Source organism: Emiliania huxleyi (genome assembly GCF_000372725.1).
Source record: "Emiliania huxleyi CCMP1516 unplaced genomic scaffold EMIHUscaffold_41, whole genome shotgun sequence".
NCBI classification, from domain to species: Eukaryota; Haptophyta; order Isochrysidales; family Noelaerhabdaceae; genus Emiliania; species Emiliania huxleyi.
In genome coordinates, this window is record NW_005198900.1 from 264007 (window position 1) to 277393 (window position 13387).

Consider the following 13387-nt stretch of genomic DNA (forward strand, 5'->3'; position numbering starts at 1 on the left):
GATTGTGGAGGCGCGGCGGGGGCGGCTCGTGGTGCCGAGGCGGTGTATAGTACATTCCTATTCAAAAAAACACGCACGATGAAATTCCCGAAGTGACGCCCAGGTGGCGCACGTGCTCCAGCCCTCCAGGTGTGGCGAGGGGGGGCATGCAGGTGGCTTGGAGGGGCCGAAGCCACCTGGAGCCACCTGCCCGGGCCCAGGTGGCGCACGTGCTCCAGCCCTCCAGGCAGGTGTGGCGAGGGGGGGCAGGTGGCTTGGAGGGGGGCGAAGCCACCTGGCGCCACCCGAGCGGTTACATAGCCACAGGCGGCGTTTGGAATCTACTCCAGGTGCTTTTTGCACTGTTTGCCCATGGCCACAGCCCACAGGCGGCGTAAGCCATCTGCTCCAGGTGCTTTTTGCACGGGTTTGTCCATGTCCACAGGCGGCGTAAGCCATCTGCTCCAGGTGTTTTTTGGACTGTTTTGCTCATGGAGCAAGTGATCTGTGATCTGTAAGGGTCCGAGGCGACCAAGGCGGAAGTGGCGGTACTCGCTCCCACGCGGCGCCGCCTCGCCGCCGCCCTCCACACCCACGCGCCCCCCTACCCCCCCCACACGCAGGCTTGCCGCCCAACGCGACGCCAGCTGGCGGCGGCGGTGGCGGGAGGCTGGAGCAAGTACAAGGACAGTTTTCCTTTCTGGTCGCCAGACCCCACCCGCCGGGCGCAGCAGGAAGCATGGTTCGAGGAGGTTGCCATGTTCGCGGAGCAGGCCGGTGTGGACGGCATGCTGTACCCGTGGGGAGGGGACTGGTACGATGACGATGCTTCCGACTACGATGAGGAGTACCTCCCGTGCCATCGTGAGGATGTGCTGTTCGATCTCGACTCCAACGGTCGGAGGCCGACAGCTGCGGAGCTCGCGCCTCTGGCGTGGCCGCACAGCTGCTGGTGGCACGACCGGGACCGAATCGTCCTACTGTGTACATGCACATGCTCGACAACCCGCCTGATGGCAGCTTCCTTTGGGAGGCTCGCGTGTGCGAGCAGGTGCACGCTCTCTGGTCAGACGGCCGGGACAGCCCCCGCACGTCGATCAGCTATGTCCGACAGGGACGACTAGAGGGGGCGCTCAGGGGGCGCGACCGGCATCGACAAGGGCGGAGGCGGAGGCGATGCGTGAGGAGGGTATGAGGATGGCTTTCTCAGACGGTGCACTTCCCGGCGGCGAAGACATTCCTGGCGCGGCTTTCGTGGTGGGCCGTGCCGTGACGGCACCGCGACGTCTCATGACGCATCAGTGCTTTGAGGATGAGGCGGCGCCTGGCTGGCGCATGCTATCCTCACTACCCTCGTGTCCCAACCCGCACATGCGGTTCCCGATGTCGAGTGTAGCTTGCGAGAGATTGTGAGCCGCGGGGGAGAGCCCCTCAAGCCACTCTTGCCGCGCACTGCATGCAAATGCGGACAGCGAATCGGGGAGCGAAGAGGCGAGGCGTATGACGCGGATGATTCGGAATCGGATAGCGAAGAACGTCGAGAAGAGATCCCAGTAGAGCCCCGAGCATGCATCTTGTGTTTATCAGAGGACTGGGGGTCGTTCGTAGAGTCTTTGTGCGATACAGGAAGTATTGATGGTTTGTTACCCGTACACAGCTCACGGCCGTACCGTACACCTCTCTCACTCACTATTTGCCAGCCGCGCACCGTCTATCAGTATCACCCTGAACGCCTTGCCTATCACGATGGTTGCAACTGAAAAACCTCGAAGCCCTGGCAGCCCTCCCCCTACCACTGTTTAATGCCGTCGCGAAATCGGTCATCGCGAATGCGCCGTCGCATTCCTGCTGTGTGATGCTAATAGCAGCGAGTGTTGTTGCAAGTGGCCAAGCAGCTGAGAGCCTCGGGAGTGCCATCAAGGATGCTCGTCACGATGCCGGGAGCGACAAGGGAGAGCCACGTCCTTTGCGCAATGGTGACCTGATCCGGAATGCAGACACGCGCCATATGGCTCAGGCGCTCTTCCCGATGCTGGATCAGAACCAGGACGGCCATCTGTCACGTCGAGAGGCTGGCGCGTTGGGTGCTGCACTCGGCGGGGGTGGAACTGCCGAAGCAGACGCTGCGTTCAAAGCAATGGACGGTGACGGTGACGGTCTCGTGAATGAAGCAGAGGCCGTCGCATTCTTCGAGGCGATGGAGAGCCACCTTAAAGGCACGGATCGAGGTCCTGCAGGGGTAGATTCGACGTTCGGAGTCGCAGCCAAGTCAGAGCCTGCGCAGGCAATCCGATCGGGCACGTCCGCCCTAGCGGCAGCTGGCGTACTATGCCACACACCGATCGACTCACGTCAAAAGCGGTTGCTGCATCGGCTCGACGGCACCCCCGAGGAACAGTCAGCCGCTGTTTTGGCCCATGCACGGGCTGACAAGAAGAGGGTGGCGGAGAAGCGCATCCTCGTGCAGTTTCAGGCAGACCTAAACCACGCCAATTCGAAGGAGGAGGTGCACCCTCCATGTCACGTGCACCTCCCTTCGCCATCTCCGACCCCCCCCCCCCGGCCGGTCAGGTGGAGGCCTCACTGGCGGAGGTGGGAGCACCCGCCAGTCTTGGGATGTGGAGAGCCCATTGTAGAGGATAACGTCCCTTTCGTAGGTGCAGCGAGAGCTCATCGAGCTGCACGCGGGCAACGCGGACTGCCTCCAGGCGGGCGTCCCGGCGCTAATGGAGTCTGTCGCTCGAACAGCGCGCGCGGACTTTGCCGCCAAGACACGGAGAGACGAATTGTGACCCTCTGCCTCCCCGGAGTTGCAACCACGGGGTAAAGCTCGGTCAAACTGACTGCTGCTACAGACTGTGAGCTTCTTCTCTCCACAACTAGAGCGGCCGTCCTCCAATTCTGCGCCGTCTAGGGTGTCTTCACTCAGTATGTGAGGAGGGGTGTCACGAGGCCGCCACTTCGTGACGTGATAGATCTCCGACGACCTCCGAGGGTTCGGCTCCATTAGGGGTAGGGGATCATACTGTTCACAGATTTCTTTTTTATGGTCACGTGGCACTGGACGCGCGGATTCTCAATATATGCCAGAATGCACTTTCTCGCCCAACCCCTCAAATTTTCTGAAAGAAATGCCGGAATAGTACGGAAAGGCCAACTGGTGAGCCGTACCAGAGAGAGCGAGGACCAAAGGGGTTGTGAAACCACAAAGCCAGGACCTGCAGCCTTCGAGAGAGAGATTTTTAGCAATAATACCAACTCACACTGGCACATCATTTGGGGCCTGCCCCTGCAGATCGTAGTTTATGGTGGTTTAAAGTTTGCGGGGGGGGGGGGGGGACGGCTTTGGGCGGTCAAATTCAATTTTGGCGGTTTACGACGGTTTTTGGGATCCTGCCGACGCGCTACAGCTGCACATAAGATGGACACCTCAACGGGAGGGCACTCGCAGCAGGCGGGGCCGAATCCTGCAGCCTTAGTCGTGGCCCGATCCGGCGGCATGCCACGGGTAGGCGCGTTGAGGCTTGCCGCCTCCTCTGCGCCAACGCTGCCTGTGCCGCAGCTTGCGTTTGCTGCCAGACAAGAGGAGGAGCAGGGCATTTTGGCGATAGGACCAGGCCCTGTTCACGCGCGCGCGAGACGTGCAGACAGGGTTGGGGCTCTCCTGCTCCTGACAAGGGACACGACAGGCTCGCAGCGCGGTGCACGGTGGACTCCCAACTCCACTGGCGGTCTCATCTCAGTCTAGCGACCTGCCTCCAAGCTTCTCACTGGCAGTCTCTCGCAACCACAGGCACACTGACACAGGGGTGGCAGGGGCGGCGGCAGGAGTCTCCCACATACTATGCGGGCCTCGCTAGAGGTGCGTCCTGCCTGTGTGTGTCCTCGCCCTTTTGTGGGGGAAGGAAGGGGAAGGGGCCGCTGTGTGCGTGTGTGGGCGTTGTGCGAGCCGCCCTGAACGCCACGAGCGCGCCGCGAAAAAGAAAGAAAGAAAGAGACACGCCAAGGGAGGGATGGGAGGACGGCACGCCGCCACCACACAGCGCGCCGCGAGCGTGTGGTGCACTTGGAGCACTTGGAGTGCAGTGAGTAACTTCATTTTGTAAGATTCTAAAATTCTTCTTGAGACAGGTGTATATTATTTTTGCTTGGGGCGGCCCTCATGACGGGGTAGGTAGGGTAGGTCTGGGCCCTCCCGTCGGGTTTTTCCCTCTCTTCACGCCGGAATTTTCACAGCAGAAAAAGAAATTTTCCGCCCAAATCACGATGTCAACCCTCCCCAAGTCGTTGATCTGGTGCTTGTAGGGCTTGAGAGTGGCCTGCCATGTCACAAGAAGGACTGTGGTTGCAGGAGAGTACCACCAACCATCACTCTAGTTGGTATAGTACCCCACCTTCACCCATCGAGTGTTTTCTTTTTTAGTTTCCCATAAGTAAGGTAGGTAGGTAGGTAGGTAGGTAGGGGCACCGCAGGGGCCGGTCAGGTTTTTCCAGAATTTCATCATGAGGGCCGCCCCAAGCAAAAATAATATACACCTGCTTGAGAGGGCATGGCCGCCGGATATTGCACATTGCCGCCGGTCTTCGCCCCCTCGAGACACTCCTCTCGACTGCGCCAATCACAGGGATTGAGCAAAGCGTCCCCAAAGGTGTGTCCGCTGTGACCAGTGGCTGCTCGTTGCATGAGCTACGACTCGGGCCGGGTCTGCTCGACTTGGAGACACACACCCCACGAGCGACTCACACACCAAACGCCTCGGCGTGGGCCCGGCAGAGGCAACAATCGAAAGCGGCCGCCTATATCTACGTCTCCCCATCTCGCCGAGGAGGAGGACGACATCGAGGCGCAGGCGCCGCCGCCCACGACGTCGCCCGCTCCTCGGCCTCGCGGCGGGCGCTGCCGCCAGTGCCTCGGTTGGGGGGTGGGCAAGTTGATGTGGCTGCTCGTGCTCCTCTCGCTGGGGCTGAACCTTGCGCAGCTTCTCACGTGGAACGAGCTCGAGACGCACAAGGAGTGGGTACGCCGTACCGCAACCGCCGTCCGCCGCCGTGCCTCACATGTCGGCGCAGGTCTTGCTGCCCTTCCCTTTCACACTCCGCTCTGCGTCCACGTCCACGTGCCCTGACCCTCTCATCTCCTCGGTCTCCCGCGCAGCCCTCATGGCTGGGGTGAGCGAACCACTCGACGTCGACGACCTTGGGGACACTGGTGCGCTCACCAGCTGCCGATACTCACGCTGACCCCCTACCCCACCTCCTGCCCGCTACACGGCGCTCATCATTGGCTGCACCACGTACCCAGGTGCGCCGCGCGACGACGCCCTCCCTTTTGACGACGAGCTCGTGCATCAGCGGCGCGGTGGCGCACGCTTGCGGCAGCCTCCGCCTCCGCCACAGCAGCAGCGGACCGGGGGTCAGCCGCAAGGGCGGCAGGCTGCACCCGCGAGCACGGGCGTGACGTGGCCGAAGCCACAATCGACCCAGCCGCCGAACCAGCCGCCGCCGCCGCAGCAGGCGCGGCAGCGGGCTGCTAGCACCGTGGTCTCGCTCGGGGCCCCGGACGCCAGCGCCGCGGCGGAGGGGCCAGCGGCCGCGTCGGAGGCACTGCTCGCGCGGCGGCGGGAGGCCGTGGGGGAGGTACACCCGCGGTTGCGGCTCGCGCTCACGCTTCCGTGGGTGGGGAGCACCTTTCCCTCCTGGTTCCCCTACTTCCTCGCGTCGACGAACCGCTCGTCGTACCTCGTCGACTGGCTCATCTTTCACGAGGAGGCGCGGCTGCCGCCCGCCGGGGAGGTGCCGCCCCGCTCCGCCCCCCTCACCCTCGACGGTGCCAGCCTAGCTCTCGTCTCCCTCTCGGATGTAGGTGCCGCCCAACGTGCTCTTTTTTGACCTCGGACGCGGCGGCCTCGGCTCGCTCTTTGGCCTCAAGCTCGCTTCCGCCCTCGGCGCGACCAACAAGCTGACGCGGTGCGCGGCCCGCCTCCGCTACACGCCCGCATATGCTCCCCGCGCCCGAGTGTCCCCCATGACATACGTCCGCTCAGGTACATGAACCTCTTCCGGGCCGCCTTCCGCGACTTCGCCTACATCATAACCGAGTACAAGCCGACCCACGGCACAGTGTTTGCCGACTACCTCGCTGGCTACTCGCACTGGTCATCGCACCAACTCGGGGCGGCACCTGTGCGTGACATGACCGCTGAGAGCGCGACACGACGCTGTAGGTCGTACACCGATTCGGACGTCCTCGTCGGCGACTTGCCGCTCCACCTCTCCCTCGAGGAGCTGACCGAGTATGACGTCGTCACGTACCACTTTGGCGACGCCTTCCGCCTCTACTTGCGCGGCCAGTTTAGTCTGCACCGCAACACGCCGCGCCTCGCGCGCCTCTGGACCGCTTGCCACCACCTCGGCGCGCGACAGCTGTCGATTCGCTGGAGCCGCGACGGGGTTTGCGGTGACGCGCGACGTGACTGCTCCACAGGCGCGGGGCTGCTCGACGAGCTCGAGGCCAAGCACATGCTGGTTAAGCGGCTCGCCGCAGAGGGCAAGCACGGCCGAACCCGCTTCCTATCGGCGGAGGGGTGCTACTCGCATGCCGTTGCGAGCGCGTCTGGCATCCGGCTCAAGTTTGCGGCAAAGGCGTTCGCCGACTGGAGCGACGACCGCGAGTTTTATTTGGTGGGCGGGCAGCGCGCCGCTGCCCGCAACGGACGGCGTCATTTATCCGAAGGAGTGTGAATAGGTTGACGGCGCGGTGCGCCGATGCCCGCAGCCGACGCAGACGTGGCTACCACCGGGCGAGGTGCCACCCCTAACTCTCAACCCGTGCATCCTCCGCTGCTTTCCCCAAGCCTTCTCGGAAACCCCTTCTCGGCACTCTCGTCCAGGCGCCGCCCCTCGACCTCTCCAACCCGTGGGCCGATGAGGCGGGCGGCCCTACGCGATCCAGTTCCCGCCCCCAGTCCCCCCCCCACAGCTCCAATTCGCCCCAGATGGCACACTCCCGACCCCCCACACACAGCTCCATCTCGCCCCCAGAGGCGAGACACTCTTCGCTCTCGCTCGGGGCCCTGTTTATTGTGCGCATGCGGGCACTGGTCAACACCCTTTGACCTGCTTAGGTGGGCGAAGCGGCTTGCGAGCCGCTCGCGCCGGCCGCAGCTCCTCTCTCGGACGCGCTGTGCGCACTCGTAGATGCGGAATTCCTAGATCCCTGCTCGTTTGGAGGTTGCCACGCCATTTGGATACCGAATGGCGCCATGATCCCTCTAGACGGCAGTCTCGACGAGGCCCGCCGGCGTTGTATGATCCACGTCTTCACCGTCCCCCACCGCTCTCTCACGTAGGCCCGCACTGCAGCGGACCCAGGGCGCGCCGGTGGCGCTGGCGATCCACGCCAATTGCTCGCGGTGGATCGAGGAGCGCTACCGGCTGTGCGCAAACATGAGCGAGGATGAGGCGGCGGTCGGGTACGAGGTGACGCTGCGCGACGGCGCTTGGAGCGCGCGGCGCGTGGTGGCGGCAGCGCCCCGGGGCGGCCCAGCCGGCTACCTCGAGGCGGCGTTCCTCCACCTGCAGCGCTGGAAGGCGCAGCTCGGGCGCTTGCGCTATGGCGACGCCGCGCTGCCGCGCATCCGCGGCCGCCGACTGTTCAAGTTGTCGCTGCGCGGTTTCGAGCCCATCGACGTCGAGTACGACCGAGCGCGTGGCGCTTCTCTCGTCACGTATCGCCCGTACCGGCCAGAGCCGGCGTCCGCAGACGCCGCGCCGCTCCTCCATCGCGACGTGGCCGAGCTCACCGACGAGGAGTGGCGCGCGCTGGAGGAGCGGCGACGGACCGCCAGAACGCCTCCGCGATGACGAGAAGCATTTTATGTGTGTGTGTTGCGATTACGTGTTATTATTATTATGGCGAATAGTTTGATAGTGCTGTGTGTCTCGCGCAAGGGGTCAGCCGCTTGCCGAACCACCTCCGAAGGGGGGGGGTGGGGACGTACGCCAGCGGCACGAGGGCTTCAGGTTCTCAGGACTCAGCCCCACACAGCTACCATGGGAACGCGACCCACACAAAGCACCAAAGTTAGGCATACCTAGGGTGCCCACAGGGCCCAAAAAAAGAAAGGAAAAAAGAAATGGGGGACTCCCGATCGCAGCACTTCGTGTTGGAGAGTCGAGATATTGAGAGTGTGACTAGGAGGGTGGGACGCTGGGGATTCTCAAAGGTATACCCTTGGAATGGCCGGATCCAGCCTTAAAAGTACGAGATCGCGCGCGCTTCACGCACAGCACCGCCTGTTCTCCGCGCGGCTGTGTGACGACGCGTGCCGTGTGCCAGCAGAGTTGGGCGCGCGCGGCGCGACGGCGCCCGCGAGGGAAGGCGCGGGTGCAGCGGCCGCCGGCGGCCGTACCGCCCGCCAGCCGGCGCAGCAGCGGCCAGCGCAGCGGCCGCCGGCGCAGCAGCCAGATCAGCCGGTGCGCGCCTTGCGAGGCGAGTACTGCCGCCCGGCAGCCTTGAGGCGGCCGGGCGGCAGTACTCGTTCGAACTTTGCGAGCCGTGCGCGCGCCGAGGCGCCCGCGGCGCGCGCCCGCCCGGCTGCCAGTAGGAGGCGGCGCAATATGGCCTATAGTACAGCCCTTGAGGAGGAGGAAGAGGCTGGCTGGCAGTGCTGTATGCCGCCGGGGGCAGTTTTTGGGTGCTGTCCCCATCCCAGGGGGCTGCAGAAGGCGTCCGCAGCCGGGACAACCCGCCCCCCCAGCCGAGGCCGGTCGAAGCCCACTTGACCACAGCCATAAGGAGTCCTCTTGGTGCTCCTGGCGGCCGTTGGAATGGCGAGCGCGCGCCGATGGGGGGGGGGGGGGTCTTGCTTGCTCCACACCGAGCGCCATCGGTCCGGACCGGCGTGGTCACCGAGGGGTGGCCTGCACAAGGTCTGAGCCGCGGGCGCTCGGCGCCAAGTGCAGTGTCACGCTCGCGCTGGAGCGGGACACAATGGGAAACCCTCGTTTCCTATGAACTCGGTCCCCCAACGGAAGAGGCCTCGCTCCTATTGGAACACTCCAACATCAGATTTGCCTCGTGCGTCCCTTTTTGAGCCGGAAAGCTATTTTCTTTTGGGTCCTGTGGGCACCCTAGGGCCTAGCATACCCCCCGGCGCAGTGCCCCCGCTATGTGTCGCCGTTCGTCGGGGCACGCAATCCTGTGCAGTCGTCAGGGCAAGTGGGGGCGGGGTGGAGTGCCCAGCGTCTTTACCCTGGGATCTCTCTGCCCAGTCCGGGGGTGCGTCGAACCTTCCATCACCCTGGGAACTGTACCGTGTTTGTTATGACCCCCCCCAATGAACACACCAGTGAGGGAGGGCGAGACGATCGAGGGGTCCCGTACCATGCGGAACCGACCCTATCCAGTGCTCAAGTGCTCAAGTGGGAACGTCCGGGTTTTGGAAGTAAAGTTATTTTACTTCTTGGTTGGCGGCGATGCCGCCTGGCTTTCGACGAGATTCACGTCTGAAGCGCCGCAAAACATGATAGCTGGGCTCGTCAGTCCTCCTGTCGAGGCGCCCCGGCAAGAGTCCGACAACGACAGCTTGCCGGGTCAGGGCTACACGTCCAGCCACGCATCGAGTGACGACGAGCAACCAGCAATCCTGCTCCTCGACGACAGCACATCGTCCTCGCATGCCAATCAGAGAAGGCAGGCAAGCCAAGCATCGCAGTGACGCCCGATCGACCCACAGCGACCCCACGGCTGAAGATCCTGGCCTAGATCCTGGCAATATTGCGCTATCGCTAATTGTTGGCCCTGCGAACGACCACAGTGTGCCTGCAACCCACGGCCGCTCAAGTCTGTGGAATTTATTAACGCTCTTGGCATGCACGGCAGAAGAACGACATGCGCAACTTCTCCGATCCCCTTCTCGCTGCTTGAGATGGCTGCAAGAACACAGTATGGACCCCCACGAGGCTTTACCACATGCTAGGGGGGGGGGGGGTAGAAGCGATGTCCGCCTGCTCACGCTGCGGACCGATCCGATGCGGCCGCCAGTCTGCCAGAGTGCCACCGGACACGGGAGATGAAGGGAAGACGCACACGTCCATCCACACCGCTCACAACACCGCAGACGGTTGGAAATGTAAATGACAAGTGCGCGCGCCGCAGCCAGCGAGCCAGCGAAGAGAAAATTTGAGCCGGGGCTCCCGTTCACACTCGTGCCTGCCCACTTTTCTCGGGGCTGCGCCTGCGGCTCGGCGTCGTTTCTTAATTTTTCGCGGAAATCGCTCCGGCGTGGTTTGTGCACATATCGGCTGTGTGAGCTGCAGGGAGGAGTGTACTCTCGTTCCACGCCCCCTTTGGCAGAATATGAGGATTCAGGCGTCGCTTCAGAGGTTTTTGTCGCTTCAGTGAGGTGTCAAAGACAAAGTGCTCCGAGTTTATGGATGCAGAATGTACAAAAACAAACAGTCCTGTGTATAGGAGCCGGAAAAGAGCGCGAGGTGCGGGGGACACGAGGAGGCAGGCGGACCGCCTCGTCGGTGACTCTGCGCTCCTGCGGTCCTGCGTCCTGGTGCTGCACCTCCCCCCGCCGCGCCCCCGCCCGCCCGCCCGCCCGCCCGCCCGCCCCCAGAGAGTGCAGGGAGAGGTGAGAGAGCGCGAGCCCGCCATTTAACCTACATTTTAGCCCCCCGCTACCCGGTTGCACTCGTGCGACGTAGCGGGGGGCCACGACTACGTTTACGAAAACATAAGTAGTCCCGCGAGGTGTGAATTTGGCCGCCCAGTTAGCCCCCATTTTCCACTGGGGACGCTTTTCGTGGCAAACCTCGTCACAAGCTTTGGCGCCAAAGCAGATTTCACGGGCGTTCCAAGGGCCTGGCTCAAACCCGTCATGCTTTCGGCCCCTCGGGCCCGGTAAGCGGTATCGGTACGGCCCCGCAGGTGTGAAGCGGTACGCGGTACGCGGTCCGTCCGGGATCGCCGGTGGCGGTACTCTGGAGTACTGGCTGCGGCGACACATTCTCTTTCGCCCGCCGGGCTCGTCGTCCCGCAGAGCGCTTCGCTCGCTCCGCTCGCGTCTAGCCATCTCCCTATCAGCCGGCGCGGATGCAACAGAGTGGTGGCGACTCTTCGTCGGGGGCCGGCGGCTCGTCTCGCAGTCGCAGCCGCAGCCGCGACCGGCGCAGCCGCAGCTTCGACAGCCATGGTGAGCGCGGCCAACGCCGGGCGTCCCACAACGTCCAGCGCGACCGCTTGAGTGCTAGTAGTGTGCATGAGCAAGCTTATGCGCGAAATATCGACACATGCACAACAACATGTACATGTGCATGTGCATGTGCATGTGCACAGCCGGCGTGGGCGAGCGCAGCTCGCCAGACGGTCGCGTGCCGCAGCGGTCGTCGCGCTCAGTGATGCCTGTGGCGGTGTACCGCATGTCATGGGAGAGGAGCATCTTTGCGACGAGCCGCTGCCTATCGCAAGGAGGGGCAAAGGAGGCATTGTCGACGGAGAGCGTGCCGTCGACCGCTTGGCGTTGCGGCACTCCAGCGTAGCCTATGTACGAGCAAGCACATGAAAATGGCCCCTCTCCAGACCCACCCAGAAGCTTGCGCACCCACCTTAGGGCACAGCACTCGACGCCAAAGGGGCAGTTGTCGCTGCTCTCCGGCGCTCGTGAGCAGCCGATTGAGCAGCAGCGTTCGAGTGGAAGGTGATCGTCGGCGACAAAGTTGCATGTTCAAAGACTTACTAGGGTGCACGAAGCGGTTCAGCATCTAAAATGCGCCTGTATGTGCACATATGACCCACCATTCATTTGCCGCGCATCCCTTCCGTCCTGCTTTGCCAGGCGAGCGGCAGCCGAAGTTTTCCTACGTACTTTTACTCTCTCCATGTTTCTTTGACAGTTTCTTGGAAGTGACTGAAGTGGGAGCAGCCAGCTTCCACTTGCCCCAAACCTGAAAAAAGAAAGAAAAATTACGTGAGTTAAATCGCGGGAAAGACATACAAGTTAAAACGGAGGGAAGCTGTAAGAAGGTAAAAGAGAAAGAGGCACGAGAAAAAGCGAGTGACAATACTCGGCGATTCCCATCTCGTTCGCTCACGGCCTCCACGGCGCTCTCGGCGACGCTGATGCCACACGCGCCGCCGCACGCACTTTGCGAGGCGGATCTCGGGGCGACAACGCCTCCCGTCGCGACTGACGGTACGGCGAACTGTTTTCTCGCTACAGGGTAGCGGTACGGGGCGCCGGAGAGCCTAGCGGTATCGGTACGGCGCCCTCGGTGTGAAGCGGTACGCGGTACGGCCAGTTCCCTATACCGCGCCCGAGGGGCCTAATGCTTTCCTTCGGTCTCGACTTGAGTGCCGCTCGACTGGCGATGAAGAGCGACCCGTACGACGCGCACTTGTCGTCCTCCCTCCTCGCCACATGACGGCCGCCCCCCGACACAGACAGTCGCGCTCCGCACGCCTTCGAGGTCAGCTGCGGCCAAGCGACGATCGGCTCGCCTCCGATCGCTGGGCGCGGTCACTCTCCGGCCCATCACCCGCCTGCCGATCACCTGTCCGCCTCGCCGCGCACGGGCCGCTCGCCTGCTCGCCACCGCCGCCGCGCGTCCCCGCGCCGCCACGCTTCCCTGTGCACCTGACAGCGCTGCGCAGACAGAGCAGCGGCCGCCCAGGCGGTCGCTGCTCCGCCCCGTCCGAATCCGTCCGCCCGCGCGTGCTGCTGCCGCCGCCGCCGCCGCTCCACCCGGTGCCCGTGTGTCGTGAGAGTTGCTTTGTGTATGTGTATGTCGTATGTGTGTGGACACTTATGTTACACTTGAGCCTCTCTATCTATGATTGTAGACCGGTACTCTGGTTTGGATGGTAGCGGGGGGCCCCGCCGGAGGCTGGTTACTGATTTCTCCGGATTCTCCTAGACTTTCAAGAATATTTTAAACACATTTCACACATTAAATGGATTCACATTTTTCTATCGTCCGTGTGGAGCTGGACCGTGCATCGCGCCGGCCGCCGCCGGTGCGCGGTCTGGTGGCGGTGCAGAGCTGCAGAGCCGAGAGCGTAAATAAATAAATAAAACGGACACCTCTACTAGGAGATGGGTAAAAAGGAACAGGTCCCCGCCCTAGCCGAGAGCGTGTGACCGAGCGAGCGTGTGAGCGCTAAATCCTAAAAAACGTGAGCGCGGAACATTTTGCTAGAACCCAAGTGTCACGTGCACGTGTGGCCCAAACGCGGTTCCAATGGCGGTTCGCTGGGACGTCACACTAGCCTGCGGACGACGTGCAACGGGCTTGGAATATGGAAAAAGACAGGGGAGGGGGGGGGGCGACCCCTGGAGGGGCAGGCGCGCTCTCGAGCCGCCCAACCAACCGAACGGGACCCCCCCCCCCCCCCCCTCGCCCC

General features: G+C 63.1%; 1 protein-coding gene across 1 annotated transcript; it reads left to right on the forward strand.

The window, feature by feature from the left end:
* Positions 1-4513: 4513 nt before the first annotated feature.
* EMIHUDRAFT_464205 (hypothetical protein) lies at positions 4514-7907 on the forward strand. Its single transcript, XM_005769752.1, has 11 exons — positions 4514-5049; positions 5135-5188; positions 5282-5772; positions 5843-5946; positions 6024-6134; positions 6204-6334; positions 6464-6660; positions 6725-6784; positions 6870-6908; positions 7104-7162; positions 7329-7907. The coding sequence occupies exons 1-11, from the start codon at positions 4662-4664 to the stop codon at positions 7840-7842; spliced, it is 2148 nt and encodes a 715-aa protein (XP_005769809.1). The 5' UTR covers positions 4514-4661; the 3' UTR covers positions 7843-7907.
* The last annotated feature ends 5480 nt before the right edge of the window (positions 7908-13387 follow it).